At 51.4% G+C, this 14,213-nt stretch overlaps 1 protein-coding gene across 5 annotated transcripts in view; it reads left to right on the top strand.

The window, feature by feature from the left end:
* Positions 1–14,213, top strand: part of NCK2 (NCK adaptor protein 2) — a 151,246-nt gene that overhangs the window by 101,363 nt on the left and 35,670 nt on the right. For 4 of the 5 annotated variants that reach the window (XM_051834899.3, XM_051834882.3, XM_089327434.1 and 1 more), the window contains one exon: positions 12,204–12,445. In XM_051834899.3, coding sequence (XP_051690859.1) covers positions 12,220–12,445 — 226 coding nt within the window. In that variant the 5' untranslated portion in view covers positions 12,204–12,219. The remainder of the gene's footprint in view (positions 1–12,203; positions 12,446–14,213) is intronic. The other variant, XM_051834906.3, reaches the window with a different exon arrangement.

Genomic DNA, 14,213 nt, shown 5'->3' with positions numbered 1-14,213 from the left:
AGAATCCGGCGCCCCGACTGGGACTACAACCTGGTGTGCCGGGGCCGCAAGGCGGAGGATTAGCCTAGTGAGCCGCGGCGCCGGCCTGCCATATACTTCTAATACTTTTTTAATGAAAATAGAAAATCTAGGACTTATTACTCATGGACCATATGACCTTCACCCTGAGCCTTCATTATGTGTTTTCCTTTTTGTGCTGCGGGGTTTTGTAAATGTCTCCTTGGGGCTTTGGGTAGCCATGTAAGACTTCTTCCGATCTGTAAGCGTCAGAGGCCTTTGACCTGAGTTACTGAGTTACCTCTGACGTACGTCGCAGGACGTACCTCTGAGTAGTAGCAGGAAGTGCTTTCTATAGAGCCTGTAGGTGCGCCCCCGGAGGGGGGTGCGGGGCTGGCTGGCTTGGGTGCTGGTCAGTGTGAGCCTCTGTGGTGGTTTGGGGGAGGAGGTGTCTTCAGGGTGATGGCCGTTGGCAGAAACACGGGAACGCTTCTCCCACCATGAGAGGGGTAACTTAGGAGCAGGAGGAACAGTCCAGCAGATGAATCGAATACCTTAGGCTCCTTCATGTTCTCCAGCAACACATGATCCAAGAACCCAGCCGGGGTCAGCATGGGAAAAATTTCAGGATGTTTCTGCAGTGTGGCCCCCTCCCACTGTTGTACGGGGTTCGGGTCCCTGGCTGCTCCACGTCTGATTCAGCTCCTTGTTAATGTGTCTGGGAAAGCAGCAGAAGATGGCCCAAGTACCTGGGCCCCTGCCACCCATGTGGGAGACCTGGATGGAGTTTCTGGCTCCTGGCTTTGGCCTGGCCCAGATATGGCCGTTGCAGCCATTTAGGGAGTGAATCAGCAGGTAGAAGATCCCTTTCTCTCTCTCCCTCCCTCCCTCTTTCTCTTTTCTTCCTTCCCTCTTTCTCTTTCTCTCCTTCCCTCCATCTCTCTCTCCCTCCCTCCCCATCTCTGTCATTTTCCCTTTCAAATAAATAAGTCTAAAAAGAGGAAAGAAATCTTTGAATAAATGAACAGAGGAAGAGAGACAGATCTGCCAGGCTTACGAGTCTGTTGCACAGACACTCATCCTCATGGAGGTAGAGCATTGCCCCTGCCCCCCCTCCCCATGTGTGGGCTGGGCTTGGAGACCCCTGCCAGGGAGCAGGGTGCGGAAGGGCTGGGGGTGACTCTGCAGTGGAGAGGCCTGGCTGGCAAAGGCTGCCTCAGCCAGGGGCACGGTCCACATCGGTGGTGGTACGTCGTGTTGGTGTATGCACCCTGGTCTGATGTGATGAGAAGGGCACTTGACCTGTGGTCTTTCTTCCCGACCCCATCACCCCAGGTCTCTGAGAAAAATCCTAACCGAGGGCCATCTGCAAAATGCTTGCTTGATCTGTACTCCTCAAGAGGAGGGGGGTCTGAGAGCTGTCACAGACTAGAGGAGCCTGAAGGAGAGGTGACAGCAAGTACAGTGAGGGATGCTGAGTGGGTTCTTGGACAGGAAAAGGATGTGAGGGGTGGGTGTTTGGCCTGGTGGATGAGAAGGCGTCACTTGGGATCGGGGTGCCTGGGTTTGAATCCTGGCCCCAAGCTTGACTCTGTCGTCCTGCCAGTGCACACTTGGGCTTGCAGCAGGTGATGGCTGACATCACTGGGTCCCTGCCACGCATGTGGGAGGTGCAGGTTGAGTGCCAGCCTCTTGGCCTTGGCTTGGCCCAGCCTTGGCTGTCGTGGGCACTTGGGAATGAATCAGTGGATGGAAGATCTCTGAAGATCTTTTTCTCTCTCTCAAGTAATTCAATAAATGTATAAAATTTTTCAAGAGAAAAAGGACTTCAGGGGAAAACTAAGGATATTTGAATAAATTATGAGCTTTAGTTAATAATCTGTTGGGTTTTGTTCAAATATGCCATACTAATGTATGATATTAATAATAGAGGAAACTAAAATGGTTCTCAAAAGTAAATTTGTTTTATAAAATCAAACACGGATGCTAGAAATCTTTATTTCCCCTTTCATAGGGAAGATTTCTTTAAAAGAATCATGCATTTACAACAAATAAATGTTAACGATTCTGTGTCCAAAATAATTTGTAAACAGGTATCTGTGAAGGGGTTAATCCCTCCGAATTCCTCAGGCCCCCCCTTCTCACCACATCCCTGCCCTGGGCCCCACATCCCTGCCCTGGGCCCTGCTCCTGCAGAGCCCAGTGGGGGAGGTGGAATTACAGAGAGGCAGAAAGAGAGAGAGACAGAGAGAGGTCTTCCATCTGCTGGTTCGCTCCCCAAACGGCTGCATCCAAAGCCAGGAGCCAGGACCTTCTTCCCGGTCTCCCACGAGGGTACAGGGACCCAAGGACTTGGGCCATCTTCTGCTGCTTTCCTAGGCCATAGCAGAGAGCTGGATCGGAAGTGGAGCAGCCGGGACTCAAACTGGCACCCGTATGGGATGCTGTCTCTGCAGGGCAGCAGCTTTACTGACTGCACCACAGTGCCAGCCCCTCAACCAATTCTCTAAGTGTATGTTTTTGTAATAACTTGGCTATACCCCCATGTGTGTAACATGTTCTGGAAGGTGCCTTGTTTAGAGAGGAAAACCTCTCTAGGCTGGATACAGGCTGGTGTCATTTGTATCAGCCACACTGGGAACACTGCAGGAAGGGAACTGGGATATTCCCAGGACACATGGGGTGTCTGTACAGCTTTGCTAAGCTGAGTTCATAGTGCTGTGGCATCCCCGATGCACAGCGTTCCTCTGAGAATTGGTTTCTCTTTCCTGGTCAGTGATGCCCTTAACATAATGCACCTGCCTTGCTGAGCTCCCGTAACTGTTAGACTCAAGTCCCGTGAGCCATGGGATTCAGCGGGACACGGCGTGAGGCAGAGGGGCAGTAATGACCAGTGCTCACCAGCCTGGCCCGGGGCGGGTGCTTCCTGTGGACTGTCTCATTTAATCCTCCTAGAAGGTCTGACCTCAGCTGCAAACACAGAGTCCGAGGTGCGAGTGGACTGGCACCCTCCCACCGCAGTCCCACAGCTGGCTGGTGCCCAGGTGGCTGTCAAACCCTGGCTGCCTTTTGACTGGCGAGACAGATGCCTGAAGTGGCTTCCAAGGAGACCTTCCTTCATGACTTCCAGGTCCTGGACACCTTAGAGTCCATGGTCTGTGACCGTTATGTGATGCAGCTAGAAACCAAACCATCAGACGCCCCCCTCCAAGATCACCCTGGGAGCAGCGGCAGAAGTCCACTGACTGCAGCCCGAGCCCTGTGACATTCAGCCAAGTTCAGGAGGAGCTGCAGAGGAGGTGCCGGGTGGCAGTGCAGCCGGCCTGCTCCCCACCACCCGGGACCCCACAGCAGGGAGCTGGAGCTCCTCAGGAATCAGGAAACATCTCCCCTTCAGCTAGCTCAGCCCTCCCTTGCCCATCCCCAATAAAATATTCCCTGCACCACCTCCCATTCACCCATCCACCCAGAGGCAATTGAAATTCTGTTCTTGTTTATCCCCAGCCACCTGCCCTGGGGATTTGGGTTTTGTTTATTTTTAAGTGATGCAGCAATATTCTGCTGTCATTATCACCAGCAGGCAGTGAGGACAATAGATAAGGCTGGGCTGTGTGATAAGACACTTCTGGTGGTTTGAATCCCAGCAGAGTTGTTTACTATCTTGGAGTCCCAGCTTCAGCATTTGTAAGCTATATCTACAGGTCATCTCTGTTTCACAGGGTTGCTGTATACATTCGATGAGCAGTTATCATGTGGATAGGAGGCAAATGTCAGCTGCTCATGCCATGTGCGTGGAGCCCATAACCTCTCAGACAGCACCGTGTACCGGCCCCTGTGCCTCTGGGAGAAGGGAGAAGGGAGCTCTGTTTATTTTCTCTTTTGCATGTAGTGAGTGTTTGTGTCTTAAGGAAGTATTAAGACCTTGCCTCTTGTCACAGCTTAATTAACTTACCGGGAGTTGGAACAGCCCCTAGATTCCGTAGTGCATCCTAGTTAAAAGTTGAAGTGTATTAGCTGTAATTAGCGACACTGCTTGTAAAAAGCCACCAACCGGTCTTTCTGTTGCCCCACAGGAGACCACAGGCTCCTGCCAACTCCTGTCAGATTAGTTGGCATCTGGCAGGTCTTTTATCTACAACACAACTTGAAATTTTAATGAAGAGTTTTAAGTTGCTTCTCTGTTTCATAGTAAGTCTCCCGAATGCAAATGCACTATTTAAAGCTATTTGCAAATATACACCGAGGGAGGAAAACACTGCAATAATTGGGGGAAAGCGTAGAAAGCATTCCCAGGCTTGGACTCACCTGAGCAGAATCACTCATGCATTAGTTTCTCATGGCTGCAGTAGCAGCCACCACCAGCTCAGTGGCTTAGAACAACAGCACCGGTTCCTCCTGTCAGAGGCCTGGAGGTCAGAAGTCTGGCCCAGGGCTCCTCCTTGGGCTGCCTGTTAGGTGTCAGCAGGCTGCATTGCTTCCGGGGACACGTTTTTCCAGCTTTGGAGACCGTATGCTCTGTTTGACAGCAGCGCAGGAGTTTCCGGTGTGGACTACTCAGCCTGCCTCTCCCATGTGGAGGGGCCCTTGTGGTTCCCCTGGGCCTCCCGGGTAATCCAGGAGCCTCTGCCCATCTCCAGGACAGTGGATAAGGAAGCTGAGTTCCCCTTGGCCGTGTATGGCACATACTCACAGGTTCTGGTGTTAGGTGTGGACATGAATGGGACTGTCAGTCTATCTCCCACATCTACTAAAAGCCTATGCTTTTTTGGAGTGAGTTTCCATGATGATTCGATCAATTGCGTTTTTTTTTTTTCTTCTGAAGGCAAGAGCTATTACAACAGCAAAAACATTCCGAGGATGCCTAGTGAAACAGATAATATTTGAATAATTCAGACGCTGTGTTGAAAGTCAAGGCACGGATAGGAGTTTTTCTTTTTTCTTTTTTTTTGTTTTTCATATGTTCTCAGTTTCTTCTCTCATATGTTGATTCACTAAACTAATTAGAAAGGTGCTTCGAAAAGTTCATGGAAAATAGGCTTAAAAGATGAAAATGCAGGGGTGGAGTTGTGGCATGATGGGTAAAGGTACTGCCCGTGATGATGCTGGCATCCCATATGGGCACTGGTTCGTGTCCAGGCTGCTCCACTTCCAATGCAGCTTCCTGCCAATGGCCTGGGAAAAGCAGTGGAAGATGGCCTGAGTGCTTGGGCCCCTGCCATCCATGTGGGAGAACCGGAAGAAGCTCCTGGCTTTGGTTTGCCCCAGCCTTGGCCTTTGCAGCAATCTGGAAGTAGGTGGAAGATCTCTCTGTGTCTCTCCATCCCTCTCTGTAATTCTTTCAAAAAAATAAATCAATCTTAAAAAAATTCATTAGGGTATGTATTTGGGCTAGTGGTTACGACGTCACTTGGGATGCCTGCGTTTCTTATTGAAGCGCCTGGATTTGAGTTCCAGCTCCACTCCTGATTCCAGCTCCTGCTAATGCACACTTTGGGAGGCAGCAGGCAGTGGCTCAAGTAACTGAGTCCCTGCCGCTGGAGGAAGAGACCTGGATTGAGTTCTTAGCTCCTGTCTTTGAACTCAAAACGCTCAAAACGCTGTTGTGAGCATCTGGGGAGCGAACCAGTAGATGGGAAAGATACCTGTCATTCTCTTTCTTTCTACTGCTGTCCGAATCAATAAATAAAAATTTTAAAGTATATTGTTTTATTGCAAAAATTCCTGAAAGCCATGTAGTTTTTTATAATCATTTTCATGAAGATTTTACAGTTTTTACAAAATTTTACAATTTTACAAAATTGTTATATTCCAAAGTAAGGTTTTAGTTCTATTTCCACAAGCTTTTTGAAGTATGCCTGTACTTCCTCATAGACAGATATATATATATATATATATATATATATTTGGTATATCTCCATACACAAGTGCACATACGTATTTTTCTGCAGTTTCAAGGGCAATGTTCTTGGCGTTAAATGTCAGACTTGTCTATCTGTGCATGTATTTTGAATGGAGTTTAAGAAATCTAGCTCTCCATCTCTGGTTTACATTACCCAGTATGATTGGCAGTGTTTGGAATCTCTACGACTGTGGTCTTCCCGTTAGCAGGCTAAATTTGCTAGTCGGTTGAAGGGTGAAAGAGGCATATTAACCTTGAATCATCAGCCTTCTGAGCGTCCCGGGAAACGAAGCTCAGCAGCCATTGTCAACACATTGTGGCGCCTCCTGACAACAAGCGAGGCGGTCATCTGGGGTTAAATGCTTTTCAGGAAGTAGGGCAAGTAGCCAGCACAGCGATAATGACTTGGATTGGTGGGGGCAGATATTTCTGAGGAGGTGCCACTAACACTTGAACTTGAATCTCGACAGAGCAGACGCTGGGTCTGGCTGCCTCACCAGGGTAGCTTGGTGCCCAGGAAACGCTCAGAAAATCCAGTCTGGGTGGAGGAAGGGGTGGGTAGGACGTGGCCCTGCCTCAGTGTGTGGAGTGCCACGGTCTTGGACCATTACGCAGTGCATCCTATTTAGGGAATAATGACAAGATCAAAGCCTGTGCACGGTCAGAATAGACGCAGATTTTTTTTTTCAGAGTATTTTCAAATATTGGTTGGTAGAATCTGAACGTGGAACCCATGGATGTGAAACCCACAGATGTGGAACCCCTGAATGCAGAGGCGGTCTGTGGTTTCCGTCCAGTGCTGGGCAGTAGCCTCAAGGGTTTGTTTGTTTTTTTTTTCACAAGCTTCTAAGTGAAGTACTAGTATTACCTTACTTTGTCAAAGAGGCAGCCGGGCTAGGGTGGCACAGCCGGACCGCAGCCCATGGAGTGGGCTAAGTTTGCTAAGCCCCAGCCTCGTGCCACTACCCTCTTGTGCTTTTCCGTATCTTCAGCAGGATCTTGCACGGCGAGCACTGTGACTCCTTTGTCACAGAAGAGACTCAAGTCCAGGCTTGCGAATGCATCAGCCACGTTTGGGACCCCAGACCCAGGACTTGTGACTTCCGGTTACCCTGCCGATCTGGTGGTTCAGCTTGGTCCCCGTCACCTCTCCGGGAGCATCGGTGACCGTTTGTGGGTGTTGACAGAACACTGTCTGTTAGGAAGGATGCGTAACCCAGCCAAGATACGGTTCACAGAATCGGTTTTAGAAAGAGAATAGGGTCTTGGAATGGGATTGATGTTATTGTAGGGGTTAGTGGAAACTGTTGAGCCAAGACAGCTTTTATAGCTATTCTGTTTTCTGTTTGCTTTCACATCTTCCATCGAAGCCGATCCTGTAAGGCTCTCTGGGCCTTTCTTCTCTCCGCGTAGTTCGGGGCTCTTGTTGCTAAGCTCTGTTCTGGAGCATTGACGTGACATGTAAGCTGTGAGCCGGCTGTGTCTTACCAAGTGTCTGGCTCCTCTCTCTGTGTGCTAGTCCCAGGTGGTAAGCTTCAGTAGCCATCCGTCACAAAGGCAAGATTAGGTTTCCTTGAACTGGCTCTGCTGGAGTCCTTTGTGTTGGACCTCTGTTAGACTAAATCAGAATACCACCTCCAGCCTAAACCCTCAGGAGTTGGTTAGTTAGAATGTTCTGGACTTTGTTTTGTTAGAGCTTCTTCTGTGTTAGAAATTCAGGCGAGTTTGTATGTATGATTTGGGGGGGGGCAGTAATAATCTCTAGGGCTCGCTCTTTTTTTTTTTTTAAAGATTTGTGGGGAGCAACCCGGACTGGACTGAGTTACTGGAATTAAGACTTATTCTATGCATCTGCTCTCCCACAATATGGCGCTGGGAGAGAAGAAAACAGCTTCTACACAGCTGCCTCCAGTTCAGCCAATAAGCTGTAGGACTTGCTCCTGATTGGAGGAGAGCAGCGTACTCGGCGTGTGGGCAGCCGAGTTGGGATTGGCAGAGGAGGACTATAAAGGAGGAGAGAGACGGCATGTATCAGGAACATCTAAGGGGAACACCTGTGCAGCCCCCAGAGAGCCGGCCGGCGGTGTGCTGCTCCCCTGCGGAAGTGGGGAATGTGGCAGGGGGAACCGCCCTTCCACGGAGGTGGAAGGGTCGGTAGCCAACCCGGGAAGAACCAGCAGCAAACCCGGGGAGGGCCGAGCAGACAGAAGAACAATGCAGGGTCCTGTGTCGTTCCTCCACGAAGAGGGGGAGCGACAAGATTTATTTATTTATTTGAAAGAGCTACATAGAGAAGGAGAGGCAGAGAGAGAGAGAGGTATTCCATCCACTGGTTTACTCCCCAACTGGACGCGACGGCCTGAGCTGTGCCGATCCGAAGCCAGGAGCCTCCGCTGGGTCTCCCATGCAGGTGCAGGGGTCTGAGGACTTAGGCCATTTTCCACTGCCTTCCCAGGCCATAGCAGAGAGCTGGATTGGAAGTGGAGCAGCCAGGACTAGAACCGGTGCCCATATATGGGATGCTGGCAGTGCAGGCAGTGGCTTTACCTGCTAGGCCACAGTGCCAGCCCCGCTCACTCTTCTGATCTATCCTGTGCACCATAATACATTATTCGTGAGAGAAAATACCATGTGGTTTGCTGGACTCCTACGAAACAGCTTCCCAGAGCCTCAGTGCGGGGAAATCTCAACCCTGCTTTCACAATATGCAAGGCCCTCCAAAATGAGCTTCTGGCCCGTCTTTCCAACCGGTGTGGGCCGGAGAAGAAAGACCAGACTCTGCGGTTACACAGGGCAGCATTGACGGGGGAACAGAGGTCTTCTTCCCTGTTTGTTTTGGGGTCCCGGGGGCAGCGGCCCCGGCCTGCTGTAGAAATGAGGAAGCTGCTTATTCATCCGAGCCAGAAGCTGAGCAGGTTCCTTGTTCCTGGAGGGAGACGGGGCTGCTAAGTGGGTCTCCTGTGTGGAGCTGGGCTTCCTGAGAGTTGAGGAGGTGTGGCTTCCAGAAGCGCAGGTGTTCAGGGACTGCTTGGTCGATCGTGGGCTGCGTGGAATGAGGCACTTGTTGAGCGGCGAATGTCACTTGCTTGAGACTGTGGTTGATTGGCTGGGCCTCTGAAGCGACCTCCAGAAGTGTTTCTTATCGATAGACAGTGATCAGTTAGAATAGGGCTAAGACCCATTGGTGCAGCCAGGTCATTGTGGGTGACTGCTCCCCTGGGCAGGGCTTCTGGCATTCCTCAACCACACGTCGCAGCCCTTCCTGCACCCACCCCCTGCGAGTGAGCACTGGAGCCCAGAGTTGGGAGGCACAGAACTGGACTCAGGTCTGGTGACTGTGTCATCAAGCAAGTCACTTAATCTTCTTCACCTTCCTGAAAGGTGTTAAGCATGTTGGCAGGTGTCGAGTGCCCGTCACATCCTGTACTCAGAGTTGACTTCCTGAAGGCGGCGCTCAGCGTGGTCACGCAGGGGAGAACCCCTGAGGAGCAAGAGGCGCCCTGTGACTTGGTTTTGCCCTTCTTGGGTCCGAGAGAATCTCTGCCTGGCCACCTGTAAGGAACTTCTCATTCCCAGGCCCCTTGGAGTGCTGATGCCGCTGGCTTGTGGTAGAGCTCAGGTGGTGGTGGTTTCTAGCTCCTGAGTGAGGTTCCGTGTATCTCAAAGTGGATCGTGGCCAGCTGGCTGCTTACTTAGCTACTGTTTGTGCAGCAGAAGAATCTAGAAAGAGCTTTCATTGGCTACGTCTTTTTTTTTTTTTTTTAATTTTATTTTATTTATTTGAAAGAGTTACAGAGAGAGGTAGAGACAGAGAGAGAGAGATATCTTCCATCTGCTGGTTCACTCCCCAGATGGCCGCAACAGCCTGAGCTGTGCCGATCCAAAGCCAGGAGCCAGGAGCTTCCTCTGGGTCTCCCATGTGGGTGCAGGGCCCAAGTTACTCGGGCCATCCTCCACTGCTTTCCCAGGCTATAGCAGAGAGCTGGATCGGAAGAGGAGCAGCCAGGACTCGAACCAGCACCCATATGGGATGCCGTTGCTTCAGGCCAGGGCTTTAGCTCGCTGCACCACAGCACCAACCCCAATTGGCTACATCTTGATAGGTCTTAAGTGATGGGCTGTTCGTGTTAAACTCTTTTGGAAATTGCGTAATTAAGCAGTGTCCTGGTACCCAAGTGGAATATCCTCCAAGCCCCAGGCCTATCACTGCTGTTGCCCCCGTTAGTAACCAGCCTTTGTGACTTTCAGAAGTCTAAGCTGACACAGAGGTCAGGTTATTGAGCTTGTGCGCTATGGGCTCGAGGTTTTCCCAAAGTAGATTAACAGAATTATCTCCAGTTATTGAAACGAGCTTTGTGTAAACGCTCCCCTCTTAGATAGTGGGCGCAGTGTTCATAAGGTTTGCAGAACAGTTCTTCCTTCCCCCTAAGGTTTGCTATCTCGGAATTTGGAAATTAATTCACGAAAGAGACAGACATGCATTATTCATAAGTGCCTTTAGCTTCCAGTCGAAAGTGTCGTGTTATTTAAACGGGGTGTGTGGGCTTCCATGGAGTCAGCAGCACGGGTCCCCTCCGTAATCCTGAAGTCAACCTACAGAATAACGAGGCCCTCGTCTGCTGGGGACGGGGAGGCGCTGTAGTCCAGATCCCATCATCATTCCGTGTGCCAAGTGTTGGGGAAGTGTCTGGTCAGCTCAAGTTTGGAATACTCAGTTTTCCTGCCTGAAGGACACCAGCCCATCTTCTGCCTACGGAGTGTGGAGTCGATGAACTAGTTGATAACCGTATTGCTTGTATTTGTTGAGGTACACTTCTGCTGTCTGTCAGTTTCAGGAGATGCAGAGGGTACCAGATTTGTTGCTATTTTAATGAGCATTTACTTTGGAGTAATTTTGTGTGACATTGACTTTCGACGTTGTGCGTCATCTAGGACTTGACAAATGTGTCGTGACGTGTGTTCACCAGTTGAAATTAAGCAGAGCAGTATTACCGCCCTGAAAATTCTCTCTGCTTTCCCCACTCATCTCTTCTCCCCCTCGCCCCTGGCAAGCACAGATCTCACTGCCTGCATTGATTTGCTTTTTCCAGAATGTCTCATAGTGGGAACTATTAAATAAAATAATTATTCATGACATTTGAACAGCAAGGCAGACTTTTTTTAGGGGTTGATTGGTGGATGGAAGATTGCTAAGAGGAGCGTCAGGAAGTACGGGAGATTCTGGCTAAACCGACCCAACAGGATTCTTGCTGAAGGCCTACGAGGATGGTGGGACCTCAGCTTGGGAGGGAGGAGGCAGAGGAAGAGGAACTTAACCGGATGCCAAGGGAGTAGGATTCTGGCTGGACCAACCCAGCAGGATTCTTGCTGAGATTGGGTGGTGCAAAGCAGAAGACGCTGAGGCCTCCCTGGGTGGAGGGATCAGAGCAGCCAGGGCAGAGTTTGGTCAAGGAGAGACTTTGTCAGTGTCGCACGGTGCGCAGCCTTTTCAGGCTGGCTTCTGTCGCTTAGCTGTGTGCGGTGACAGTTCTGCGGTGTCGTCTCGTGGCCCTGACAGCTCGCGTCTTGTTATTGTTTGAATAGCGCTCCGTTGTCCAGATGTACCCCGTTCATTTATACATTCACCTGGGTTGCCTCCAGGTTGGGGCAGCTGTCAGTGAAGCGGCTATGGATATCCAGGGAAGGGCTGTGGTGTTAGATATAAGTCTTCCAGACTGATTCTGTGTTTGCAGGGAGAGTAGGGAGTGTTCCCGTGCCCGTGCACCCAGTTCTGCCTAATGTGAACACTGGCGTGTGGCAGAGACTGAGGCTAACCCGGGTGCCTTGCTGTCACCCTGACTGCATTCAGAAGTCACCCCTGGTGCTGCTGGCTCCTCTTCTGGATCCAGGGTAGCCCATTGCAGCAGCACTGCGCTAGTTTGGGCTTACAAGGGTGGTTTGGGGGTCTTGTTCGTAGTAAGTATGTTCAGAAAACCCAACTTATCCCGAGAGAGGGAATGTCCACCACTCAGCACTCGGGAGCCACTGTCCCTTCGGCGAGCAGGTTGTGTTCTGCCGCTGTGACCGTCGTTTGCACGTTTCTTTTTGCTTTTCACAGGGCTTGGGGAGGTCCCGGTGCACAGCAGTCCGTAAGGCGGGGTCTGGTTTATAACACGCATCCCCCAAGCCTGGGGCGAGGGGTCTAGGGTGGAGTGTTTCAGGGCCCCGGGAGAGCGCTGTCAGCGGCTAATGTCTCAGGCCCGTGCGGAGGCCAGAGCAGGGGTCGGCCGGTTGTCTGACGAGCCTCTCTCAATGTTTCTGCTGGCAGAAGGACTCCATGAAAGATGACAGAAGAAGTGATTGTTATCGCCAAGTGGGACTACACGGCCCAGCAGGACCAGGAGCTTGACATCAAGAAGAACGAGCGCCTGTGGCTGCTGGACGACTCCAAGACGTGGTGGCGGGTGCGCAACGCGGCCAACAGGACGGGCTACGTGCCCTCCAACTACGTGGAGCGCAAGAACAGCCTGAAGAAGGGCTCCCTCGTGAGGAACCTCAAGGACACGCTGGGTGAGCCCCTCCTCTGACACCCCACCCCCCACACATTCCCATCACCCCCCCCCCGGGGGGGGGGAGCAAGGAGGCCCCGGGCAGCTCCAGGGCAGGTGCTTCCTCTCTCGAGCTGGTCTCCTTTTTAATTTTCTTAGCGGTCTTCTTTTTGGTAATTAAATCTTAATTTGCTTATTTAAAAAGCAAAGAGACAGAACCCTCAGGTCAAAGCCAAGAGCTGGGAACTCGCTCCAGGTCTACTGCCTAGGTAACAGGGAGCCCTCACCCACTGCCTCCACCGAGATCTGCATCGGCAGGAAGCTGGGGTCGGGAGCCAGGGGTCACACCCAGGGACCCCCGTGTGGGACGCAGGCGTCTTAACCAGCATTTCAGCCCATAGGCCCCATGCCTGTCATAACAGTTGACATTTTCCTAGTTGTCCCTTAAAAAAAAAATCTGTCAGCACTTAGAGATCAAGATGGGGAAGTTTGATGTTTGTCATTTCCTGGGGATTTCAGAGTTGGGAGTCTTATGTAAACCGACACTTCTGTGTGCTGGGGCCCCTGCACAGGTGTCTGCCTCCTTCAGTCAGTAGCACGGAAGATCCTGAAACAGAATCAGCACTCCTACAACTATCCTCGGCTCTGCTTCTGTCATTCTGCCAGATCTTACAGAATCCCAGCCATTGGGCCTCTCTGCGTGGAGCAGGAGGTGGCAAGCTCCCATTTCCCCCTCTCTGAAACTGCTGACATTTCAGGCCACGGTCCTGGGCGCCGCTTGCCAGGGTGGCAGCTGGGGCGAGCAGCATGTGACAGCACAGGCCACAGAGGGGCACGCGGGTGGGGACTTCCGGCTGCACAGCCCCCCTCCTGCCTCTCTCTTCCCTGCGGTCAGGGCACGGGAGATGCCTCCTGGAGCTACCTGACGTCACCATGTCCGGTCCTGCCCGTGTGTGTGTGTGTGTGTGTGTGTGCATATTAGGCTTACAGGAAGCAGTAGGCATGCTTCAGATGAGCCGAGAGAGGGACCGTGGGGGTCTCTGTGCAGAGCGATGGCTCGGGGCTGGCATTTGAACAATGGGTCCCTCCTCACAGGGGTGTCCTGTTGGTTGTCCCCAAGACTGCCGGTTGTCACTGAATGTATCCCCAATGTATCCCCTGTGCTCCACAGACAGAGGTTTTCCTGTTTATTGTTAATAAGATTTGTTTCCTTTTGAGAGGGGGCAGGGAGGAATGCAGGGGAAACTTGAAAATTGCGCTCCGACCACAGTGGGTGTTGCTCGTGTTCCTCGTTCCTTTTATGAACTCTTGCAAAGTGGATGCTCTCTCTTCCAAACCCTGGAGAGCCTTCAGTTACTAGGCAGCGTGTCCATGTTACAGATGAGGGTGTTCCCTGATCTGGAGAGAGGGTGAGGCAGAGGGCGCCGGGTGAATCCTGCCAGGTCACAGCCAGCAGAGGTTCTGCGCCCGATGTGGAAATTCCATCTTTTCATGAGCGGTCTGGCTCCTTGAACACTGAACTGTCCCCTCTGTATCTTTCTTAATTATTTGCAAAGGAGTGTCACTTGCAAGAAGCCAGCTGCCCCCCAGCTTGCGACTGTCACTTAACTCCAGCAAAGACGTGGAACTGCAGAGCCCTCTAGGATTGCCAGAGCTGCCTTCGTGTGACTCAGTTTCCCAGTTTCTGCCTGCAGCCAGAGTGCTTTTTTTTTTTTCCAAGCTGCTAAGCACCGTGGCTTCATTTGGTCTTCCTGTTTGGCCTGCTCCTTTTATAATATTCTCCAGATTGT

The sequence above is a fragment of the Oryctolagus cuniculus genome, chromosome 2, assembly GCF_051225735.1.
Source record: "Oryctolagus cuniculus isolate XC-2025 breed Fujian yellow rabbit chromosome 2, ASM5122573v1, whole genome shotgun sequence".
Classification (NCBI taxonomy): domain Eukaryota; kingdom Metazoa; phylum Chordata; class Mammalia; order Lagomorpha; family Leporidae; genus Oryctolagus; species Oryctolagus cuniculus.
The sequence above is the reverse complement of the archived record's forward strand: the minus strand, read 5'-3'. Positions and strand labels throughout refer to the sequence as shown.